The sequence below is a fragment of the Ostrinia furnacalis genome, unplaced genomic scaffold (assembly GCF_004193835.3).
Source record: "Ostrinia furnacalis isolate ACB-3 unplaced genomic scaffold, ASM419383v2 OfSCF0373, whole genome shotgun sequence".
Lineage (NCBI taxonomy): Eukaryota > Metazoa > Arthropoda > Insecta > Lepidoptera > Crambidae > Ostrinia > Ostrinia furnacalis.
The window spans coordinates 137,513-162,629 of NW_021130612.1; the positions used below are offsets into that span (position 1 = coordinate 137,513).

General features: G+C 38.2%; 3 protein-coding genes across 4 annotated transcripts; 1 reads left to right on the top strand and 2 right to left on the bottom strand.

The window, feature by feature from the left end:
* Window positions 1–74: 74 nt before the first annotated feature.
* Window positions 75–2,920, top strand: LOC114361509 (uncharacterized). Of its 2 annotated transcripts, none has more exons than XM_028316568.1 (6): window positions 75–257; window positions 588–770; window positions 1,164–1,293; window positions 1,455–1,615; window positions 1,975–2,079; window positions 2,720–2,920. In XM_028316568.1, exons 1-6 carry the CDS (start codon window positions 237–239, stop codon window positions 2,843–2,845), a joined length of 726 nt encoding a protein of 241 aa, XP_028172369.1. In that variant the 5' UTR covers window positions 75–236; the 3' UTR covers window positions 2,846–2,920. The 2 variants fall into 2 exon arrangements, with proteins under 2 accessions (XP_028172369.1, XP_028172377.1); XM_028316576.1 differs by lacking the exon at window positions 75–257 and adding an exon at window positions 276–514.
* A 2,117-nt stretch (window positions 2,921–5,037) lies between these two features.
* Window positions 5,038–17,252, bottom strand: LOC114361493 (phospholipase A1 VesT1.02-like). Its single transcript, XM_028316545.1, has 7 exons — window positions 17,063–17,252; window positions 16,534–16,585; window positions 8,977–9,244; window positions 8,459–8,607; window positions 7,744–7,970; window positions 7,055–7,211; window positions 5,038–5,279 (listed from the first exon to the last, which is right to left on the bottom strand). The coding sequence occupies exons 1-7, from the start codon at window positions 17,097–17,099 to the stop codon at window positions 5,141–5,143; spliced, it is 1,029 nt and encodes a 342-aa protein (XP_028172346.1). The 5' UTR covers window positions 17,100–17,252; the 3' UTR covers window positions 5,038–5,140.
* Window positions 17,253–20,787: 3,535 nt separating this feature from the next.
* On the bottom strand, window positions 20,788–23,611 carry LOC114361499 (inactive pancreatic lipase-related protein 1-like). Its single transcript, XM_028316556.1, has 7 exons — window positions 23,515–23,611; window positions 23,239–23,284; window positions 22,800–23,073; window positions 22,395–22,540; window positions 21,699–21,937; window positions 21,211–21,367; window positions 20,788–20,919 (listed from the first exon to the last, which is right to left on the bottom strand). The coding sequence occupies exons 1-7, from the start codon at window positions 23,567–23,569 to the stop codon at window positions 20,844–20,846; spliced, it is 993 nt and encodes a 330-aa protein (XP_028172357.1). The 5' UTR covers window positions 23,570–23,611; the 3' UTR covers window positions 20,788–20,843.
* Between the last annotated feature and the right edge of the window lie 1,506 nt (window positions 23,612–25,117).

A 25,117-nucleotide genomic window follows, 5' to 3' on the forward strand; every position in this document is an offset into this window, starting at 1 on the left:
TAAAAATTTATAACGGATGCTGACTATGGATGCTGAATTGTTTTTATTTATCTGTGTGTGATCCCCAACCAATGGTTGTCATTGAATGAAAATGTTATCGACGTTTTCCCATCCCAGAGTTTTGGAACGTGAATTGAGATCGAAAAAAGGAATAAACAAACATTGGCATTTGTAAATAAAATACAAAATTAGTTAATTACTTTTTATCATTCTTGTAATGTGAGTTATTAATAATCATGACGGATCGTTCAATAGCGGTAAGTCTCCAGCGTTTTTATTTTACTTGCTTGAATTTCGAGAAATTTTATTACAACTCGATTGCTTAGCTACTACGCAGTTGCTGTCCACTACTCAGGCTCTCATACTCTCGTTTGAGACGCGATCGATCTTACCATCGGTTTCGTTTGAACTTAAATTTCGAAGTTTTCCTGCGATAGATTCGCCGGTGGTTTTATTGAATTTTACTTTGTTTTGTCACTGGTGTGCGGCGTAGTAAACATGAAGCAACTTTCACGTCAGTACACCCATCTATTGTTGACAATATTTTCTTTCATTTTGTTGTTTATTAGTAAATAAATGGTTTTTAGTCCCGACCGAGCATGGAGCAGGTGATGGCCATCGTGGAGTTCATGGAGAAGCACCCGGCGCTGGCGCTGGGCCAGCTGCGCGGGCTGGAGGGCCGCGACGAGAGCAAGAAGCTGTGGCTGCAGCTCACCATGACCGTCAACAACCTCTCCGGGCCCACCAGGCCTATGAAGTCTTGGGTTAAGGTACTAAATTTGGTCTATCCAAAGCTATTGTTACAAAATATTGTATTTAATTATCTCACGTAAGTGAATTATGATTCTTGTGAGAAATAAATATCTTAAACCACAAAATTTCCAGATTAAAATAACAATTTTTATGAAATAAAGTAGGCATTGTTCTCCCATCGGCAAGCTTATCATTTGTTTTAGATGGCTATTGTGAAGTCATACAACTAATTATTTACATTAAGAATACTGATTTATTGAGATCTTTTGGTTTAAATCTTGACTGAGCACTGAACTAATCTTAATCAAAGCTCATAAATTATAAAAAGACAGATACAGACAGACATTCTTACAGAAATAAATTAAATGGTAGTTGAGCAAGTAATATATTAACAACTCTACTTCTTGCAGTATTGGGCAGATAAAAAGTCCACAGTCCGGGCAAAAGTGCAGTCAACAGGAGGGGACCCTAACACCCTCTGTTCAAACATAGAGAAGAAGATTTGGGACCTGTTTCTAGCCAATGATAGTACAAGCACAAGTGAGTTGCTTTTACCCATAAAAATATTACAAACTTGCTTATTTCAATGCTAATAATAAGAGGTGATACATCTGCTCATTTGCCTACTAAATAAAATAAAAAAAAACTTACCTTCATTTTGTTGATAAAGTAAAAAAAATATCTTATTGTTTCTATTTCAGAACAGAGAAACACATCAGTAAAGCAAGAAACTCATTTTCTGGATGAGAATTTCTTCAACGAAGATAGCATAGACCAAGACCACGAAGAGGACCCGGTCCTTGCATTTGAGGAACCAATTGTTGATATTGAGGATCGGCAAATAGCTATTATGGATAAATTGGTAATGTTCTTTCAAAATTATCAACATTAATGATAGTTTTTTTATTTTCAATGCTTTGTTTGACTTGTATTAGTTTCTTGGATTTTTCTGTGGCTATAGGACACCCAGACTATGGACAGCGATTTGGGACATATTTTTTATTTGTAAATATTTAGTCTATGTAGGTTCATTATTTGTATTATTCTTAATTTTCCCAGACTATTATGTTTTTACCTGCAAACATTCAATGTCTTTGTTTTACACCACAAGTTCATTTTTACGCAGCTGGGTTTTTTTTTTCAATAATTTCATAATGGATTTTTGAGAAATGTAATTTAAAATTAATACCTAGTAGTGATTTTTTGTTTGAAATTCGACAGGTAAAAGTGATGAGCGAGCAAGCATCGGCTCTGACGCAGATGGCGCGCGCGTCGCAAGTGCACTCGCAAGCCATGGAGCGCCTTGCAGACGCCTCGCATATTCAGGTAACAACAACCAAACAAATTCAACCAAATGTTATACTTTTTAAGTGTCTTTGTACCTCATAAAATACACATTTTTAGAAAACACTTACATATTATTTGTTATCATAATCATAATATCTTTATTGCTTCATGACTCATGTGTTGCGTTATTGTTTTCCCTTAGCACGATTATTGTTAATTTAACGACGAAAGAATCGGGATGATAACTGGGTAATGAATTCGAAATTCTATATGTAGTCCATCAGACAGATAATAAAAAATATTGAGCACGTATTTTTTCATTTTTTTCATAATCGAATCATTACAGTATGTAATGTAACGTATAATCGTGACGTCACTTTTGAGTAAAAAATCTACTCAAAAGTGACGTCACGCGACATTTGAACTCGATGTAGCACTGTTATTATTTAATAAAAAAATAAAATAAAATTCGAGTCTAATGCCCGTTTTCACCATCAATCCCTAGTGACCCCTATGGTAGCAAATGACAGGAATTTTGTTTACATAGGGGTCACTTAAAAATCAGGAATGATGGTGAAAATGGGCATAATATTTTCTAATTATCTGTCTGACGGACAAATAATTGAAATTTTTTCATCTAGCCTATTTTAAAAAGAGAATCTTTTGCCTGTGGTTGCAGGCGCGCGCGGTCGAGCGGTTAGCGGGCTCGCTAGAGGCGGTGGGCGGCGCGTCGCACGCCGTGCGCGACGCCATCGTCGACATCGACGCCAGCCTCAAGCGGTTCTACTCCGCCTCGCCCACGTAGCATAGTGAGTGTCTCCTATACTCTGACACACAGGGATCCGGAGATGGGTCCACTCGGATACTCTAGTGTGCCTAAGGCCTCAGCCTCGAGTTTAGCGGGCAGCGGGGCGGGAGCGGCGGCGGCGCGGGAGCCGGGCGGGCAACGCAGACCGTTCTCGAAACAAGCGGGCAGCTCGCGCGGCGCTTTAGCGGCGAAGTGTTGTGTTCGGGGTTGTGTTGGCGAGATATTTGTTTTTATTCGCAAACGAAATGTCTGAACAACGGCGACAATTTTATTTCGATTCAAATTTATTCCTAACGCTCGATTTATTGTGGGCAGTAAAAGTGCTTTTTTTTAAGCCTATTTACAGAAATAAATGAGTTTTAATGAGTTTTTTAATGAGCAAAAGAAGGAGTGCACTGCCCGCTCGTTGCCCGCTCCCGCGCCGCTGTTTTCGAGAACCGGTCTATTTGATTTTACGCATAAGATCCTGCCGCTCCCGCGCCGCCGCCGCTCCCGCCCCGCTGCCCGCTAAACTCGAGGCTGAGGCCTAAGGCCTCAGTCAGATTGCAATAGAGACGCGGGCTTGGCGTTTGCGTCTACGACCCGGTCGAGTTAACTGCGCAATGGGCAGCCATGACGTCACATCGTCGACTGGTACTGGGAGGTGTGCGGGTGAATGTGACTCGATCGCGCAGTTAACTCGATGGGGGTCACCCGCACTTGCCACCACTCTGAATGAGGTCTAAGACAGCCTGGCCTCCTGGACAAAGATTAATTTTGTGATTGGTTCAATTGGTAGCAAAGTACCTAGATTTGTGCCAGAGATTGTCACTAAAACGTGGTTTTTGAAAATAAGAAAGACTAAAGAAAACATCACAGATCGCCTTTAATTTTGGAGCTTGGATGGAACCCACCCATTGGTATTTTTGAACATGTTTGATGAATTCCCAAATTCTGCTCTCGTTAGGGCATTTTTTCCAATCGCCACTATTACTATAAGAATTACCGCCTGTTTCTTAACGATGTATTTTTGTACCTTAATCAAAAGTGATGCTGGAATAGAGTAATTAGCTACTCGTACGAATATTATTTTATAAGAACAAAAAATGTTTTATTATAGGTACATAACAATTTATGTAAAAATATATTAGCTAAGACAAATGCAATAAAATATGATAATACATTTATATATTTGTATTTTATTGATTAAAATAATTATTCATAGCTTACATTTAAACACATTTTCACACAATATGCATTAAAACATTATAATGTAGAATAATACTAGATTACACTAGGCACTAGCTATGGCTTTTTAATTGTCTTTGGTGACCAATTAGAATAATTGACATTAGTATAGTCCATGAAAAATCTATCCAAAATATAAAAATAAATTTTATAGCGACTGCGCATTTACTCATTGTACAATACAATTTAACAATATATTTTTTTACAAGTATATTTTAACTAAGTAAAAACAAAAACCTCCTCGCATTTTACTTCGAACCATGACACATCAAAATAAGCGACCTTTTGCATCTAAAAGCATCTTCAAGGTTGCATGGACAATTTTGGCATATACTTGAATCATATTGTTTTTATTAATATAATAGTTAATAGCTCTATATGGATAAATATCTACTTGGGTAAATGTAATTAAATTCTCTTTCATTAAAATTATGTACAAATTATACCACGTTACAAATTGTACTTTACTTATCATAATATGCCGCTTTGCTAGGGCTAGGGAAGAAAATAGTGGTAGCCAGTAGGCTACTAAAAGTAACGGATGAAATATTTACCACCTAATAATCAGTCTAACGCTGAGTCGGACTTATGGTCTACCTTTTAATATGGTGGGACTACAAAATACAATTTATTTACATATGTGAAAATTATCAAGAAAATAATATCGCTACGATTAGTCATTTATAAAAAACAAACACTGTCACATTTGAAAACCAATCAGCACTATTTACCTCACTCCCCTCATAGTAGCACTTCAAATCAAATCAAATCAAAATAGTTTACAGTAAGTATAGCACTTAAAACCAAGTCAATGTTAACAGCATTATTGTGTTCCGGCGGTTAGAGGTAAGATAGCCAGTTCCTCCGTGGTTGAGGATTCCGGGTGAAGCTCGCTTCCACCTTCGGCCTGATCGTCACTTATCAGGTGAGATACAGGCCAAGAGCTTCCTCGTTGTGGATAAAAAAAAAGTCAACATTGAACAACTCTACCTCAGTCCCTCACAGCAGTAGACCCAAAACGATCCGCACAGCTGTCCTAGTCCCGTCCCACGTGTCCCGCAGGTATCACCGGAGGTACTTAAGCAGCCTGGTGAGCGTGGAGGCCCGCCGTCGCCGAGCCTGGTTGTCGTCGGGCCTCAGGCCTGACGGACCCCGGCCGAACAGCGGCGACGGGTTTGTCGTGAGGTAGTAGTTGCCTCTCGCCCTGCAATGGAAGAACAGTCAAGATTGTCAAGTAAGTACCCTTAAATGTTTATAGGGCTTTGTCGAATATATTGCCACCATAATTTGAACCTTATTCACTTAACGTAAGGTCGAAAAGCTATGAATTTGCCAAGAGGTCGACCGCGGTCTACCAGTCGACCGCGTAGACGATTTTGGTAGCCCGCGAGAGTTAAGTAAACTGTACAGAATGATTGAAAATGAAAAATGTTTTATTTCGCTCTTCTAAACTGTACCTTGCAGTCGACCGCAAGAAATATTTTCGAGCATAAGTTGACCTCACAGGTCAAAAGTTTGGCCACCCCTACTATAGAGTATAGATGGCTAATGTATGCTGGACGCTCAGTATCGGAATGTTTCTCATAGTGGACTTATAGGGTTTTTAGAAAGATGTTAGTCAAATATTTGAATATCACTAGCTCTCTCAGACAATTTTAAACTCGGCATCTTTGATTTCAGTAATGATTATTTATATTATTTACTCATACAAAGAAGAGTGGAAAGCACATTTCTAGAAGAGATATACGCACTGGTTTCGTTGTTATTAATTGGATGTAAAATGTAAGTGCAAAGGTTATAGAACTGAAGTAGCAGTTTACTCATCCCAAACCCTTCCAGTTAACATGCCGGAAAAGCGTGACCAAGGGGGCCTTGGCACTGGTTAAATGATCACGGAAGACCCTCACAGGGCCCCTTATCATTGTAGGTACGCGTTATTGTTTACCCATCACTCAAATTAAATCCAAGATAAGTGCCGAATGCTATCATTTAGTTCCATTTGAATCGCTGGTGCTTTCGAGTAAGAAGGCCGGGCTCTTGAATCAATATTGTTTCTTAACTTAACGTTTGGTAAGTACTTACTTACCTACCTTACCTTTTTTCCTATATTAGGCTTTCAAGGTTTATTTTTGTTTAAAACCTCGATTAGTTATCGACCAATAATAATAACTGGGTTCGCAACAAATACTTATGTATTTGCTTAACAGTTTCTGTTCAATCGGCTATTGCTTGCTTGTAGAAATGGTAAGTACTTACTGTTAAGATGGTACTTATGTATGATGGTGTCATAGATTTTTGTTTCGTTGTTTAGGCATTTAGGAAGATGCTTTTCACGTGAGCCTTCTTAGTCAATTTCTATTGCGGGTTCGATTACGTTGTAAAACGTAACCTCTACTGTTGAACCAGTGAGCGATGATTGGCAGTTTTTGCTAATATCATAATGCATTGAGTAATGCGTTTTTTATTTTCATTCAAGCGTTAAAGACAAATTAAGCAACCGTGACTTTGCGTTTCAAGGCAGTTCAGAAAATTATTCTGATTAGTTTTAAAATAATTTAATTAGATACGAATACGATGAGTTTGCGTAGTAATAAATAAGCTTACGGCTGATTGGTCCAAAACCTCTTGAGCCGAGGCAGACGTTCTATTGGAATACGAAAGCATCAAGTGCTTAACTGTAATGTATCAAAAACCCCTGTGTGTCAGACTTAACAGGTTGTCGTGGGGATCAGATAGATGGTTTCGATTGCTCTGAAATACAGGGTCATCTTCATCAATTTTGGGCTGGTGAAGTGGGCGTGGCGGCGCTGCGGTGGCTCCACGAAGCAGCGTGTATGCACGCCTGCAGACACCTTAGCAACAAGCATTTCGCCCAGGTAGATGGTGTCAGTTCTGGAAGCGACGGGAAGCGTGGGCGCCGCGATGGGTCCACCAAGCTGCGTGTGTACAAGTCTGCAGACTCCTTCGCAACATTCTCACCGTGTGTTGGTCAAGTCGCCAAGGTAGATAGTGTCAGAGGTTTGGCCATCCCTCGCGAGCCAGCCCTCCAGGCTGGGAGCGGCGGCGGCGGGGAAGGCCGTGGGCGCCGCGATGGCCTCCACGAAGTAGCGCCACGCGCGGTCGTGGCTGCACAGGTCTAGAATGATGTGCAGGAGCATTGATAAATTACCTTATTAGCCTAGAGCAGACCACCGATTTTTAGTTGGCCGATAGTTGGGCCCGATTCTAATTTGTATGAGGAATCTGCCGATACCAAATCGTCAAACTCACACAATCGGCAACGACACTCAAGTGTGTTGCAGACATCCGGTTAGACTAGGCGCAGACCACCGATTTTTAGCTGGCCGATAGTTGAGCCTGATTTTAATTTGTATGAAGAATCGGCCAAATCAAATCGGTATACCTAATGTGCGCACTTCCATACATTGTTCCATACATGCCTATTGCCCATACTGATCAACTGCCCGACTAAACTATGCCGATGAAAAATCGATGGTCTGCGCCTCAGATCATAGAGGGGATCCCTTTCTATGATCTGAGGTCTGCGCCTAGGCTTAAAGTAGAAATTGGATGCCTTGGCTAGCTATTGAACTAGAGTAATTCATGCCTGGTAAGTGAACATGAATGAAATAAAAAAATCTGATATCTAGATTGTGGCTTTTATATACCTTCCGCGCTAAACATCTCGAAGTCGCCGGCCGGACAGCCGGGCTGCGTGCCGCCGCTGCCGACGTAGTTGGGCCAGAAGTCGACGGTGCCGGCGGCGGCGGCGGCGCCGTAGCCGCCGGGGTCGCTGTGCACCACGTCCACGAAGCGCGCGCACGTGCGGTCCAGCCCGCTTTGCAGCGCGAATGAGCCCTCGAACAGCGCGCGCGCCGGGTCTAGGCCGGTTATCCTGGACAATAGATATTTTTTAAAGATTATTAGCAATTTGTTATTACACAAATTACTAATACTCCCGTTAGCCTCGTACTAAGCTAAATATGCTTGTATCACGAGTAAGCTCACCGCAATCGTCGAGCGGCGGCGGGGACCGAACCCGCGTTCCCCGGATTACGACTCGGCCAGTCCGACCCCTTCACCGTTCGGCTATCGTGGCTTCAAGATGTGATATTTTTGAAGATGTGATATGATATCACCAATATCACCAGAGGTGATCTCTAAATTAGACGATTCGGTCACCAGGAAAGAGGTGGCCGCTCGTAACAGTTGGCAGAAGAGGCCGTGAAGACGAACTACGTCGCAGTCACGGTGGCATGGGCGCCGTCTCGTTACAATGCCCAGTTGTAGCCGCAAAAGCCGTCCAGGCCAGTTTAACCCACAAAATTCAAGTACTGGTTTACAATTGATACTGTCCATCATAAAATGTAGGCAAAAGTATACCTGGAAACTACATATCCTCGCTCCCTGGAGCGCTTGCCTGCGTACGCCATGACGTGTGCCCCGAGCGAGTGGCCCACCAGATGTATTTGAGTCGTGTTTAGCCCGGCCTTCGCCAGTCTCACCAATGAGTTTCCTAGTTCTTCACCGACCTGGAAACCAACGTGCATTTTATTTAAAAAAACATTGCACTAGTGCTAAGTAATTGCCTACATCAATGGCATATGAAGACTTGAAAGATTACCTACTCTTCTTTTTTGTCTATTCCACTTTGGTCATCCGGATTTGATCACCCAGGTGATTAAAGTGGACTCCAGTTAAATTAAATTACTCCTAATTTCCTTTGGGCACCTAATAAATAAATCACACCTCGTCTGAAAAGTCACTTGTCTACCACTACTGTGATATAGCTAGTACTCCCTTCTACTTCATTAGGATTTAGGATTGAGGGACAAATTAAAAGGTTGTCTATTCTTTAATAACTTAAATCAAGATTGAGCAATGAAATGTAGAGATCTTACCTTTTTAGCATTAGGCACGGCAAACAACGTATAACCCAGCGCTATTCCCAGCGCCCCACTCTTGGCCTCGTTCTCCCAGTCCAGCAGCAGCACATTTCTCTTCCTGGTGTTTAGGTAGGCGGTCAGCACGGCAGTCGTGGCCGGCCCGCCGACCCGGCCGCGGTAGCCGAAGGTGTACACAATCGTTGGTAGCGAGGTGTCGATGCAGGATGAGTAGGTTACGGCCAGAGGCTCCTCTAGAGGCGTTGTCAGGTAGTTGTCTAGTGACCTGTGAATTGAAAATGTAATTGTTCTGTGAACTGGACGACTACTTAAGATTTTTTTTTTCATTTTTATAGAATAGAAAGTATTTATTTGTCTCAAAACAGGTTTCATTTACAGTTTTTTACAGATACAAAAATCATAAGAGACAAAAAGGTCTATCACTCAGTGATTGCAGGAGACCCACAAACCCTGTTATTCTGCCATAGCCAAGATAATTATACATAAATAAATAAATAATATGAGCTAGGCAGGTGGTAGACGAGTTATCGTTATTTTCAACCGACTTCAAAAAAAGGAGGAGGTTCTCAATTCGACCCGTATGTTTTTTTTTTCTATGTTTGTTACGCGATAACTCCGCCAATTATGAACCGATTTGAACAAATCTTTTTTCGACGTATAGGTAATACCTCAAGGGTGGTCCCGTTTAAATTTAATATTAAAAAAGACAACCCCCAAGGGTGGAAAATTGGGGATGAACTTTTTTATACGCAATATCTCCGCCGATTATGAACCAATTTGAACGATTATTTTTTTGTTGAATAGGTATTATCAATTTTTTTTAATTGTTAGTTTTTTTGTGTTCACGCATTTGAAGTCGGTTATATTTAAAAAAAAAAGTTATTTATTAATGTAGGAAGGAGACTTCTCTAAATAGATAAAGTTAAGTGTACATAAAGTTAGGTCAATGTGGCGATTATGTTCCTTATCCGCTGCGATTTACGTAGAAGGAAACTTTATTTGAAACACGTTGTTTGAAGGTTTATAAATGTAGGTTGGTACCATTTAGGAAACAGATTATTTATAAATATCATATCTCATCTGAGGCCGTATTTGCAGTCGCATTTAAATTGTGATATTTTTTGTATTAACCTTCCTACCTATTGAAATATAATTAATAAGATAGGCCTCTACTAAATAATTATTTAAAAATGCTTTTTATTTTTATTTTCCTGTCCTGTTTGATACAATGTTCTAAAAATACTGGAGGTCATTTAGATTACATAACAAGATTTTTGCGTGTCATATAGGTTCTAATGTTAGTTTCGCAAATCGAGGCCACTGGGTGAACTTGGGTCCGACACGATATCCGATTCATGTCACGCTGCCGGCCAGCTATGGTGTTGCAAGATGGCTGCTTACGAGACCTCTTGGGGGCGTTTGGTGAGGATTGTGATGTTTAGATACTTTTCCAGGAAAACTATTGATTTCTATGGAAGTTCACAGTGCTTTTCAGGTGATTCGGACGTTATTTCACCAAAATGTAACTATGTGCATTCTTATTAGGTACTTTTTTCTTACTGTAACTTCTATCGGTGTACCTTATTTATCAGGATATTTTACTTCGATGACATGATGGTTCGTTCGTTTCAGCCAAATGACGTCCACTGCTGGACAAAGGCCTCCCCCAAGGTTTTCCACAATGAACGGTCCTGCGCTGCCCGCATCCAGGCTCTTCCCGCGACCTTTACCAGATCGTCGGTCCACCTAGTAGGAGGCCTGCCCACGCATGATGGTGTCCCAGCAAAACTGTCTCCAGGTGCAATTAAAGTTGCCAATGTTCCGCTGAACTGACGGTTTGAAATCAATGGGTTCTTGCAATGCGGGTTGCATCTCATTCTCTAATTATAGGTCTCTAACAATACAGGTTTTATAATGTCTTTTGTCACCAAAAGCATCGTCAGCTTTTTTTATTGTTGCCTTGTTTCTGATACCAATTTGGGAGTAGCAAGCATTGATAAGGTAATGTACCTACCAGCTAAATGTCCTAACTTTTACTAGTTTTATTCTAACATTCTTAGCATATTTTGGCGAAGTTGGCAGCCAACTTCGACAGGATCGAAAACCGACATTTTCTTCGATTTTGAATGGATGATTTACCTACTTATTACATTAGGCAAACTCGTTACAGGTAATCTATTTACTTGTTTCGTTTGTTAGGACAGGTGATGGTAGAGTCTTGGGTGCGTTTTCCAACAACGTCGACAACTTTTTTTTAGTATAATGCAGGTTGTAGTAATGAGTAAACCAGACAATCGCTAGCAGAGCATGATGTGGCTTGGCTGCCCACTAGATATAGGGTCGGCGACCCACTTGCAGTAATATATCGACAGTATGGGCAAAAATCGTGGACGTGATTGATACGCTCCGTTCGGATGCGTGCGTAAACACGATGTTGTATTTTTACCCGACTGACACAGCAGGAAGGTTATGTTTTTCGAGTGTACCTACCTATGTATTTGTGTTAATGAATTGGGGAAATGTTATTGTTATTTATACTATAACTAGCTGACCCGGCGAACTTTGTTCCGCCTTAATGGCAATAAATAAGCTGACTTTATTTTAATTTCTAACGGGATAAAAAGTATCCTATGTCCTTCTCCTGGCTCTAAACTACCTCCCTGACAATTTTCAGCTAAATCGGTTCAGCCGTTCTTGAGTTATAAGCGAAGTAACTAACACGACTTTCTTTTATATATACAGATAGATAGATAGTCTTGAGTGAAGCTTTATAAGAAGGAATGAGGTTTCGTTAAGAGCAGTCGTTATTAGTATATTTATTACTAGCATATTGTTATGAATATGAAAATCGTAGAAAAAATAGTAAGCTTCAACATACAAAATACAGGTTTCGTGATTTTAAAGCGCCTTTTAATTTTTTGTCTGTATTACTTGGCCTCAAAATAATTATTTTATCTGAAACGGACGTATAATAAATAAACCATTGACGATTAATGATTTTTTACAATTTATAGCTTGTGTAATTCAGACTTCCTTCGCTACACGTAGACTCATTATACCTATTGTAGAGTCGCTACAAGATCCGAAATACGCTCGGATTACATACATTAAACACTTAATTCTATTATGTGGGTGGTACGCATCATGATACAGCGAAATTATTTTATGACTATTTAAGGAGACATTTTGATAATAAAAACTTGATGCTATTTCGACACGGTCGGTAGTTTATCAAAACGAGGAAGACACGTGAAGGTGGTTGTTATAAAAATAAGCAAGAATCCCGATTATATTACAGTTCACTAACAATTAAAACGTATGTGTGGTCAGGATCGCGATTTGACAAAAGAAACATTCGAAAATCATAATTTATAGAAAACCATAACATATGTGTTGGGCCGCACTGGCGTATGGGCAGATTATTACGCGCTTTACGTGTGCGCCCGCACAGCCGTAGCATCGAACTTTTACGCGTAATGTGTGTTCGGCCGCACAGGCGTTGGATCCAGATAGCGCGCGGAACGCCGGTGCGGGCGCTCACGCTTTGTGTGAGATTTTAGCACTGAGGGATAACGTACGGCGCGACGCTCGCAGCCAATGTGTTAAGAAGTATTAAAGTCATTAAATGTTGTATTTTATTACGATAATAACAATTAAATACGATATACCTACTAACTGAAGATACAACTCGAAAGCAGGTTTGGTAGTCATGAAGTACCTACAGATGCCCCTTACTATCTTGTCGTAAATAGAACTTGTCATATGCCCGTGTTTTCACCATCAATCTAAAATTTTTAAGTGACCCATATGAAAACAAAATTCCTGATAAGTGTTACCATAGGGGTCACTTAATAATTATAGGGATTGATGGTGAAAACGGGCATTAGCAACCTAAATAATTATTTTTATGAAATTCTTTATTTATTTACCTAGAAGTGATTGAAAAAATCTCGCACAATGAAATTGTATCCTCGGATTTCGGTTTCTATACAATTCCTACTATACATAGATAACGTTAAAAATGTTTGGTAAGATCCGAAACTGCGAGTATCTCCGATGAATGGTATGTAGGTACTAGGTGCATACATTCAGGTGCTCAGGACAGAAAATAAAATCAATGATTTCATTAACGTTCCTTAAATCAGGAATCGATCGAAGTCTACCGAATGTCATTAGGTAGATACTTCGCTAAAATAATCCTTAGATTACCTACGAAACTTTTTAGCTACCTACTGTTATAAAACACAGGATATTATTTGTAATAAGTATCCGGGTCAATTTCAAGCCCGGTTTTTAAGCATTTTACGCTCTTTCATAGGTGATTCCATTCAAGTTTTCTAATTATCGGTAGGTAAAAGGAAACCTGAATACTAACGCACCTAAATAATAATGTACATTATTATCTTAAAACACCATCCATATCGGTTTACCCCAAATACACGGGTAAGTATCGAATTATGGTAATAGCGTCACGTGTTGATGATAGTAGATCTCACTGCTCCAGTTTTTTGGTGATCTGGTGACTTAGAATGTGCAAGCGACAATTAAAAATGTAATCAACCCACGAGCTAAATTAAAACTAGTTACATATTTTTAAATTCCGTGTATAAATAGGAAACTTAAATAAAGAAGTAAGTGTGAGGGGGGAATAAAGACATTACTATTGTCTTTAAATTGAGATCTGAGAGAGTTGCATATGTCTTTAAAAAGATCACACCTTGCACCGGGTAAGGGTTTCCTCGTGCTCATCAGACTATTTGCACATCTAGCAATACCTGAACGACTATGCCGTCCATCGTTTCAGCCAAATGACGTCCACTGCTGGACAAAGGCCTCCCCCAAGGTTTTCCACAATGAACGGTCCTGCGCTGCCCGCATCCAGGCTCTTCCCGCGACCTTTACCAGATCATCGGTCCACCTAGTAGGAGGCCTGCCCACGCCACGTCTTCCAGCCCGTGGTCGCCACTCGAAAACTTTCCTGCCCCAACGGCCATCGTCTCTACAAGCTATGTGCCCCGCCCACTGCCACTTGATTTTAGCAATTCTGCGAGCTATGCCGTCCATGCATTGTGCTAATTTTCTTATTAAGTTGCTTGAGTAGGCTTGGAGGTCTTATTTAGTTGTTATTGGATCGACAAAGAACCGGTATCGTTTCGTTATAGCGAAGGAAATCGCCGATCACTTATGTAACGATACCTACCATGTGCCAAAAACCCATGCAATTGACCTTGGTATAGTTTCCCTTCTTATTGCCAAATTATTTCATCTTTATTGATCTTTAAGACAGCAAAGAATTAGATAATTATGCCAACATCGTAACTCTTACTACAATACAAACTTATTTACTAATCACTAGAGACATTACGCAGATCAAAAGCGGTTTAATAGGTATTATAAGTCAAGAGTTAAATTAAAATTCCGGAATAGAATCAATAGCGTATGTAACAATTTTAATCGTGTAAAGACACAGGCCTATGGTGTAGTCTAGAACAGTCCCTGTAACAGACTTCAACCCAGAGCACCCATGTTATAGGTACCCAGTTCTCACCGCGACCTAAATCACGTCATGCGTCTTTCGGCCGTCCACGCTTCATTAAGGAAGATCAAGCAGTTTTTGTTATTCCATCAAGCCTTTGATCGGTGTTATGCAACGTTGAGAGGGCAATGCGCCGAAAATCCAGTTGCACTGGCCTTGTGCCGGTTGACATAACATCGCTATGGTCGGGGAGATGGGCAATACGGTTTATACGGTGTAAACAAGCGATATAGGTTGCAGTAGGCGTTTATTGGCGAAATAAGCATTTTGTAAAACAAACACGAGCAATGTAATCTAAGGTAATCCATCTAAAGATGATTTCAGTTTTAAATTGACTGTTCTACATGGCATATATTCTTTAAATCGAAAGTCTTTCAGACAATTTAACTTTATACTCATATTTTTTAGGTAATTAATTTAATTCAATTCCATTTCTTGATTCTATGCGCCAGGTCCGCGTGAGAAATAGCCCGGGTTATTCCCAAAGGCCCACGACTCTACTGTTCTTCTTTTCCCACAGGATTCATGTTTTGTCTTGTAAAATTAAATTTCAGTTTTACTATGTAATAAATATTTTACAAAATATTCGCAATGCAAACAACGACGATAGAAAAAATGCTTAAGTACAGAAGGCGGCATGTCAAGCTAATCATTGTACCAATGCGGTTTTAATGGCAACTTTTTTGCTAAAATAGTTTAATCTGATGTCTGTCGTCTGTGACCTGTGCAATATGCGATCGTTCCTCTTTGTTGCGGCTGCAAATGTCAATGCCACCAGAGAGAAAGCGACACATCGCTCAGGGATGAGGAAGCTCGGTACTTCACTTTTATCGTATTGATAATGGCACCAGTAAAGCCGCATACCGGGTGTGAAAATAAATGTCAAATCACGAGATAAGCGCGCTCTTCCTGCATCTTTAAGGTGATTACGTTGGTGCTGTCGCTGTCAGGTGAACTCTCGACTATTCTTTGGCCAAAATCCGGATCGCCTAAAATGGTCAGGCAAAATATCGACGCCTGTTTCCTAGTTTTACGAAGTGCCGTGGATGGCTCTAGAAAATTACACTGGCAGCCCGTAGCGATCCCATAGCAATATTTGATTCAAATTTTATAGGATAAGTAAACCGGCACCGGAAACGGTCCCATAATACTGTTTTCATGCTTATCAACAGAGGGAAATTTAAATTTTACAGGAAAAGTAATGGCTAATTCTGTACTATAGTCCGATTTTTAATTCGACGGAATTCTGACAGCTGTCATTTTTTGACAATTCAGATGTAATAAGCCTTTTTTGCTTTGAATTAATAATAAATAATATGAAATGAAATTTCATCAAGTACAAGTTTCAAGAATGAACTATTGTTTGTTTTGTGAATTCAATGTACACTAATTATTACATATGTACATTTTAGAGACTAAATAGAAAAAAAGGTGTTTTTATCACAGTAAAACAACATATTAACATAAACGAAAATATGCATTGATCATCAATCATCATTATCGTCATCTTAATCAACTTGGATTATAAAATTGGCATCTTGTCAAATTGATTATTATAAGAATCTAAGATTTTATTAACAATAGGATTTTCATAAAAAAAGGTTTGTAACCCATGGATTATTGGCCAGGGAGTCCAGTAATAGAAAAATAATTTCCCAATTTTTTTTGTAACTTCAAAAATATGATAATAAAAATTCAAATGACCATTTTGATCAGTACATTTTTAAGCCTTAGGTTTACAAGTGAAACCTTAAATTCAAGAAAGGATTATTTTTTAATTTGTGAAAATGCTCTCCATTCTTAGTGGGAATGTTTCAATGTTGGCAACACTTCTGAAATGTCAAAATTCCGTCGAATTAAAAATCAGAGCTTACGTACTTTATCACTAGTTACTAATAAATTGGGACTTTGGGAGTTATATTTTTTATGATATGGGAGTTATTATGTGGGTTTGTTTTAATTGTTCTCAATTTGTAAGACAGAATATTAATGGCGTGGGTTATTGAATTTAATCATACCCTTTATAACATCGTAGATTTGCTGCGTGTGTCCGTGTCACATGGAGTGCACCTGAAATGTTGAAATACACAATTTGAGCAATGCAAAAAATGTAATGATTTATATTCTACGAATAATGGTACATATCGAATGATTTTTTATTGTTATATTTTTCTGGACAGTTACGTCGATGAGTTATGGTTATGAATTTATGACAAACGTAAAAGATAATTAATTAATTTGAAGTTATAAATTACATGTCCATGTCTACCTTAAATTAATTAAAACATATTACTTCCTATTTTTATTGCAGATTGAGAAATTGATAATCTTAAGAAATTTTTACATTTAGCTTTAGTTTAAAGACCCCCATAATAAAGATATTTTTTTTTAATTTTAAATTGAGAACAGTCTTACCGATAAGGTCAATAACATTTCGTCCGTCGACAGAATAACGCAATACAATTTGCATATTCGACAAATCACAAAGAGAAGTAAAGACGACAGTACGTACATAAAGCTATTTTAATTTAATCAATCAATACTTACTCAGTGATAAAAATAAAGCTGCTACATGAGACAACATTTTGAACTTATTTAACTTATTTTAATTTTCACTTCATTAACGTGGGATTAACTTTTATTTCAGTTCCGCCGCGATTGTGGTTGCCAGTGCGTTTATTATTAAAAACGTACGCATCACAATTTTTTTTATGACTAATTATTTTTATTCACTCAATCAAAGAAGGTTTATTATCATATTTTATTGTTAATTCGCTATTCGTTTTATTTTTTTTTCTTTAAAAAAAATATTGTTAGAAATATTTGAAAATCGAATTAATATTTTAAAATATTTTCCGCGCTTTGTCCGTGCCGCGACGAACGCGCGCGTCTGCGGGTGCGGCTGACTGATTAATTTGATAATGAAAATGCATGCGCGTTTCGACACGGACTGTTATTCCCTATTGGGCTAGCAGTAGGAAGGAAAGGAACTGAATACTTCTTTAGTATGGCTAGCAGATTTATTTGTAGAGATGAACCATAAAAGCTTGTTTTTATCGTATCGTAATGATTGTTTGTTTCGTTTTTCTAAGTTTTTTTATTTACTATTTCGTATTTAATTTCACTCGCTTACCTATAAATGACACTTTTATTTTCCTTCTCCTTTGAAATCTGTTTGTGAACCCAGTCTTAATGGTAGAGACAGGTTGATAAGAGGATATTATCGTTCTCGATGATAATGAAATAATTATTTTCATTTTGCGATTTTGAAGGCACTCAAAACTCTGGTGCCATATCTTTAACCAATTTACATTTGAACATAGCAAATTGCACAGACAAAAGCTATTTACAGATTTATTTGTTAGGTAATAGCCAGTTACAGAAGAATTGATGTTGTTGTGACCTCGAAATAATTTACAAATCATTGTGACTAAAACATTTTCTGCTCTTTTGTGCCTAAATGTAAGCGTCCACCGCTCAGAAGAGATGATTGATCGCTCACTTTGCTGTACAAAAGACACGTGAGTTTGTTACAGTTGGTTGAAAATGTAGAACAACTTACGAACACATACAATAAATTATATTCTTTATTATCTAATAGGCCTCTCACCCTTTCTTCAAAGTTTCTTTTTACGATATTATTTTGTTCTCTATGTTATTTTGACTTTCATTCCCTATTTCAAGTTTTTGATTAGAAGGTAGAGGAAGGTGCTTCCAGGTTCAATATCTCCATAGTCTATATCAAAATTCATCAAATTGGTCATGCACTGCTTGTCAAGCAGTTCGCCGATATAAAATTTTATTAGAACGGCGGCGTCACGCTGTTTGTTGGAGCCTTTATGTTGGAGCTATTTGGTAGGCCGTTCACAGAGTCGCCAACTTCGTTAGCTTTAGCAACCATACCACGTAAGGTACATGCAATCCGTACCACTAATAGCTTTTAATTTCACAAGTGCTTAAATAAAAATCGGCTTTAGAATTGGGCTAACAACTTGCCAAATAGCTTGATAAAGCTACCTGCTGTTTTAAAGTGTACCTACTTACATTGCAGTCCAAACTTCTTACAGATATTACTTAAACTCTAATAATTATTGTACGAATCGTGTATCCTATCAGGCACATTTTACAAAGCCAATTTAATGCAACGAACGAAGGTAGAGCTGTTCTTTAAAGACTAACAGACTCGAGAAATACAAAAGTTGTAAAGGACCAATTTAGACGGTGTTCTTAACGCGTTTATTGCGTCTGTATATGCATCTCTGTTTCTTTTAATAAATATTTAGCTGCTAGTTTAATGTCAACATAATTCTCAATACAGCAGCGTCTCTTAATCTCTTTATTATTGGTATTTCAATGAAAACACATCTACAGGATACTTAATATCCATTTACGAGTATTTCCTAAGGAAATCGAGGAGTTGCTAACCTTTCCTGGCATCACAGTTGCATTCAATCAACCGGTTTCGCCTTCACTATTAGGGACTGTCGCAATCGCCATCGCCTTAAGCCCTAAACGCCATACCCTAGCGCAGTTTACCTGTAAATCTAATATTACTTTATCTTAGATTTGAGGCTAGATCTGTGTTACTAGTAATGCAATAATTCGATTGTGTTGCTGGTCGCTTAAATGCTGTAGTTAACAATAATTGCTATGGTTTAGAGTAAGGCGTAGTTTAAATGGTTGGCTTATCATCTTGGGTTTTCATCTTGAGTAATGTAATATCACTGGAGTCATTACCTATGCCATGAGAAAATAAAATATAGACTAAGAAATTCCATTTCTGATTCGATGTTATTAAGTTAGAACCTGATTAAAATATAGGCACCTACTTACTGGAATTAGAACTTGACGGTAATATGTAGGTTGATGCAAGCATTACTGAATTATCGTAAGAATATAGCCCAGATTTTCTACTGTGTAATATATTTAAATGGGATTAAGGTGGGACGAGAATACATATTAATATTTTCAATATTATCCTGCTTTCGCCTCCGAGATTTATTTTACCAAGTAGTACCCCTGTACGACAAGCCAATCCGCACACAATATTCAGCGCAGTAGTAGTAAAAACAAAAGAGCGGGCAACCCCACCCCTACCACGCTGTGGGCTCGGTGTCCGAGNATTATACAAGATAACTCCCAGAGTAAAAGTTGTTGTAGATCCTATATCTATCTCATCAGGGTCTAGTGTAGTAGTTCTTAAATACGATAGGGGATGAGAGCTTTTAATTGAGTCCATTTATTTACACTCTTATGACACTGCGACCGTAAAAATTACCTCCAAGGCGGAAGAGAGGCAGGACTAGTCAAACTAATAAAACAGTTTTGATAGAGTAGGACTTTGGGTTTGCCCTTGTATGAATCTAAATTTATATAACTTAAAGGTGACTGACTAACTGACTGACTGACATAGTGATCTATCAACGCACAGCCCAATCCACTGGACGGATCGGGCTGAAATTTGGCATGAGGTAGATGTTATGACGTAGGCATCCGCTAAGAAAGCATTTTATGAAAATCCACCCCTAAGGGGGTAAAACGGGATCCATGCGTACGAAGTTGCGGGCGGCCGCTAGTGTATAATATAAAGTGAAAACGATAATAATAAGTAACTTTAATGCGGTGCACCATTGACGAATGGCTTAGTCAGAGAAGATGCCTTGTGTGCTTATTTGCGGTTTATGTAGAGTCATTGAATGAATACCAATACTTATTCACCTACTCCTTTTTTTTTGTCTACGGTAATAATTCGTTTCTTTGTTTTACATGGAATTCCAAATTTAATGATACATATCTGTAATTGTTGATAAGTTTATTTTATACCTATTGTCCAAATCAATAGCATGGTACCTACTTAGGTACTATTTTTTTGGAACCATTCCTATGTAAAGTTAATGAAATGTTTCCTTAACTTAAAAATATGAGGTGTACCTAAAAGAGTGAATCATTCACTCTGAGCTTTTTGGTTTTTGATCACAATCTCACTCAAATACGAAGTAAAAAATTTTTTTATCTTGATCTTCACGGTACGAGTGAAGACATCTATCTTTTTTTAACCACATCGAGGAAGCTCTTGGCCTGTATCTCACCTGATAATAAGCGATGATCAGGCCAAAGGTAGAAGCGAGCTTCACCCGGAATTCTCAACCACAGTAAATACCTAGAAGATGATTCTGACTAAAGATATTTCTTGTAGCTTACATCTACTTTTTCGGATATTTCTTTAGACTTATTCTCTAATCTGTGGGATACTTTGAATAATACAAAGAAGATAACATGAAATGACTTTTAATGAAAAATGTATCATTCATTAATAAGAAATTCATTCTTAGGGCAGAAGTCCATCTTCTCCTTTGCCCCACGGCTGTGTGTCCGATGTAGTCAAGAAACTGTTGCCTTTTATCCTGAAAATTTAAAATAATTAGTTCAGACCTACGTCATCCACGATTCATAACTGTGTTCACATCAGTGCTTTTAATCATAGACATGCTTGCTTTACGTCTTAAATGAACATGCTCTAGTGTCATTCTATTTTAAAATCAAAATCAAAATGAACTAATGCAGTCCGTGGGTATTTCATTGCACAGCAATACGATTTGTAAGATTATGGTTTTGAACAGAAATACGCTTTATCATAATTCTCACAAATCATTTTATCTTGTCCTCATCTGCAGTGAAATGAAATAGTAACTTACTGTAGATTAACTTTCGGCCCTATATAAGTTACGTTGACGAAGATTCCGTTCTTAGCGAGCCAATCGCAGTAGTTGCAAGCCGGCCCAGCCACGAACAACTCAGTGCTCGTTAGGGAAACGCTGTAATATTGCCAGCTGCGGTCGTGGCTGCATCTGTCTGTCAAATAACAAACAAATACAACTATGAGTAATCCAGTAGTCCCCTGCAATGCTGATAATGATAATGACAACTGTCAGTACAAACAGATGGGTTTGCTCTCTATCAAAATATCATCCCAGATGTTAAGATGCGATAGTCTTCTGTGATAGACCTAGTTTTCTCAAAATAAGAGACTACTTTTTTACAAAAACCAGCCTGATTTTCTGCCACTTCTTTACAACACCAGCCCATATGTTGCCCCGAAGTGGTGGAAGGGCAATCTATATTTGGGATGTAAGCCTAAGATGATTTGATTTGAGCCATTTGTAATGCTGTAAAATGATCATACTTCCTCCACTGCCAATCTCCTCAAGCGTATAGCTCTTGTTGCACCCTGGCTGCCTCCTAATGCCTTGCAGGTAGAGTCCGTAGTTGACCCATATGTCCACGTGGCCGATGGACTTGTTCAGGCCGTAGCCGCCGACGTCGCAGTGGATGATGTCCACGAAGCCGGCGCTGCTGGTGTCCACTGGCGGGTACGCCCAGTAGGGGTCGAAACCCACGCGCGCGGGGTCCAGACCAGTGAGCCTGGAAATGTACGAGAGCAACGTGTAAGGCTTTATTTCGGAAGGATCAAAGAAGAAGGCATTAATTGATTGAGATATAGAGAAAGAGAGAGAGAGTATAATATAAATAAACTTTGCTCTATCCAATTAATTAGTGTTCTATTTTGCACGGAACACGGAGAAGGGAATTTATTTTTTGAGATTTCGATGTTGGACCCTTACATACGGTTGTTGCACCTAACCCGATGACACCTTCTTTTGAGTCGGAAATAGATTTTTACTACGATAAACGAAGGACGACCTTCTAATGGTGGTGAACGCTACGAGTGCGTTTTTTAGATAACCACGAGGTTAACAGGGATATTTTTATAATTTGTGTGTATTTATAGATTAACTAATATTGTTATGAAAAGAAGGGTTAAAGGAGTTCGTTACATGCATTTCCACCGCCTCAAAAATAAAATAAAATTACAACCTACCTTGGTATGGTCAAACTCTTTTTGATAGTTTCACGTCCAGCCTGCCCTAATAGATGCGCACCCAAAGAGTGTCCGACGAAGTGGATTTTTTTACTCAACCCAAGCTCTACCAATCTTATCACTGCCTTGGCTAGTTGTTTGGCGACCTGCAATGGTATCAGGAAGTGTAATTTTTATTTACTAAAGTGACAATATGAATGATGTGTGAAACGTGAAAAGTGACAATGTGAAGAAATTTACAAACGGGTATCCAGATACAACAGTAATGGCACTACTGGGTTGATGTGTATCCGTACTGTGTTGCTTAGAAAATATTCAAGAATGATAAATATACCTATTGAATAAGTATCTATTGCGGACATTATTTACATAATACTTATTTTCTTTGATAACGTTAATACTTACAATCAGTGAATTAGTGACTGCAGTGGGATAATTCAGTATCCCTAAAAGTCCTATGCCTTTGGATTCTTTGGACCAGTTCAGCAGAACTGCATTGACAGTCCCCAGAGAACTGTACTTCGTCAGCAGTGTGGTTATTGCCGGACCATTTTCTACATCGTTGTTATATCCATTGCCTACGATTACGGTCCATTTTTTTTTGTCGATGCAGGGGTTGCGGGCGGTCAGAAGCGAGTCGGGATTGGTCAGTGGAACTTCAGTGTAGTTGGTGAAGGAGCTGTTAATTATAAACAGGGTTCAGTCAATGAAGCCTTACGAATGAACACGTAGAGAACCTAATTAAATACCTGTTCATTGACATGCATTACCGCATCGTGCAGACATTGTTTACTTGGGTTAAAATAAAAGTATTAATACTTATGATAATTAATTAATTTCTCACCCACGATAGCACCGAAGGTACGCTCCTGAGGTCTGCTCAAAGACATCTGCAAAATCACAAAAAAAAAACTTTACAGGGATTCTTTGATAGGGATAACATATCTAAAAATATCGATAAGTAAGTATTTAATTTGAATTGTTAAATATGTTGTTTTTTGAGGGAGACGGGGAAAAAGAGATTTTTTCCTGCAGGTATTATTACACACGTATCTATCGCGTCAGATAGTCTATATTAATAAATGGATTTTCGTTCGCTAAAATAGATTGAAGCACTTACTGGGTAAAATCGCAAAAACAATGCACCACACTACGTTGGCTTGGACGATTGACATCTTGACTGAACAGTAGTATTTGCGCAGCTGAAGTTGGCTACTCCATTATTTATTGGATTAATTATACCTACACTGCTTTTAACACTTACTTAATTTTTTTTCCTTATGTTTATTTATCTATACATGGTATCCAGGAAGTCAAGGATCGCTCAATCACAGGACTTCACAAGAGTGATCGTGCTCTACCATTTTTTAAAATTACCTAAACTATTTATAAAAACAATCCCTCTTGTTACAAAACTGGTTTGTGCCTAAATGAGTAATTACATAACTTTTCTACTTTTTAGTGTATGTTTTTAGAGGCGGTTTTATTTTTTTGTTAAAATTTACTTATTTCTTGCTTTTTCGTTAACTAATTTACTATCTTGATGTTACCACTGAAGATGGGTAGTACAATGAGACTATAAAATAATATTCCCTACAAAATACAGGGCTATATTGGCAACCTAAAAAGCCTTTAAACCGTCAGTGAGCCTTAAAAACATGAAATAATACAACTGTATTCAAAGACATTTGTACCAATACATACGAGTATACAATAAAAAATGTACAATAAGTAAAATAGACATTTGTACTTATAATATTGAAAGAACTATCCTCCAACTCCTATGCGTTAAGGAGCTGTAGGTACCTACCATCACCAGTTCATCATGATGAGATGATAACTACCTGATGAAAACACTTGAATAACTTTATAAACTATATTACGTACCTATAAAGTTAATTTGATACTAGTATTATATTAACTTTAGTTCTAGAACTTGGTGGTCCTTGAGGGAGGCCTTTGTTAAGCAGTGGTCGTCATTTGGCTGACACGAACGAAATAACTGAAATGATACCTGCTGCTGATATTTCGAAAGTAACAATCTTAATTAACCTATTACTTTTATGAAAGACTATGGAAAGACGTTAAACAATAAGTTAGTTTTGTCGTTATAGATAATAATTGCAGGTATCTATATCTATGTAGGTAAATGCAAAAAAACATGCTGATAATGTTAAGCAGAATAGTATCACTGTATCTAAATTTAACACCTAAATTGTGAACACTGTCGTACCTATTCTTTGCAAATACTTTGACTTTGTTATAAAGAGTAGGTGATGGAAATGTACCGTAGATAACACTGGCTCGTAAAAGTGACCTTATGAGAAAATGCGAGAAATGTACGCTCGTAATTAGTTACAACAACTCAAATTCTATTTCTTCGTAGACATTTCTTTAAACAATTTAAGCGCCTTCAGATAAAGTTATGTTAAAAGAATTGTTATTGTAAACGAATATTAATATTTATTATTAGATTTTATTTTTATAAAAAAAAAAACAGTATGTAAGGTTTTTTTTAATTTTGAATTAGTCATCAACCAATCAGTGTGTAATACTTATTTAATATACTTACCTACCTACGTACCGTGCGTACGACATTGATTGAGACCTAGGTAATTTTCTTCTACTTAGATTTACTTGGAATTCATTTTCTATCCTTCATCAATTCAACTTCCTTCTTCATGTTGCTTTTCACACGTTTTTCGTTTTTGAATTTCAATATT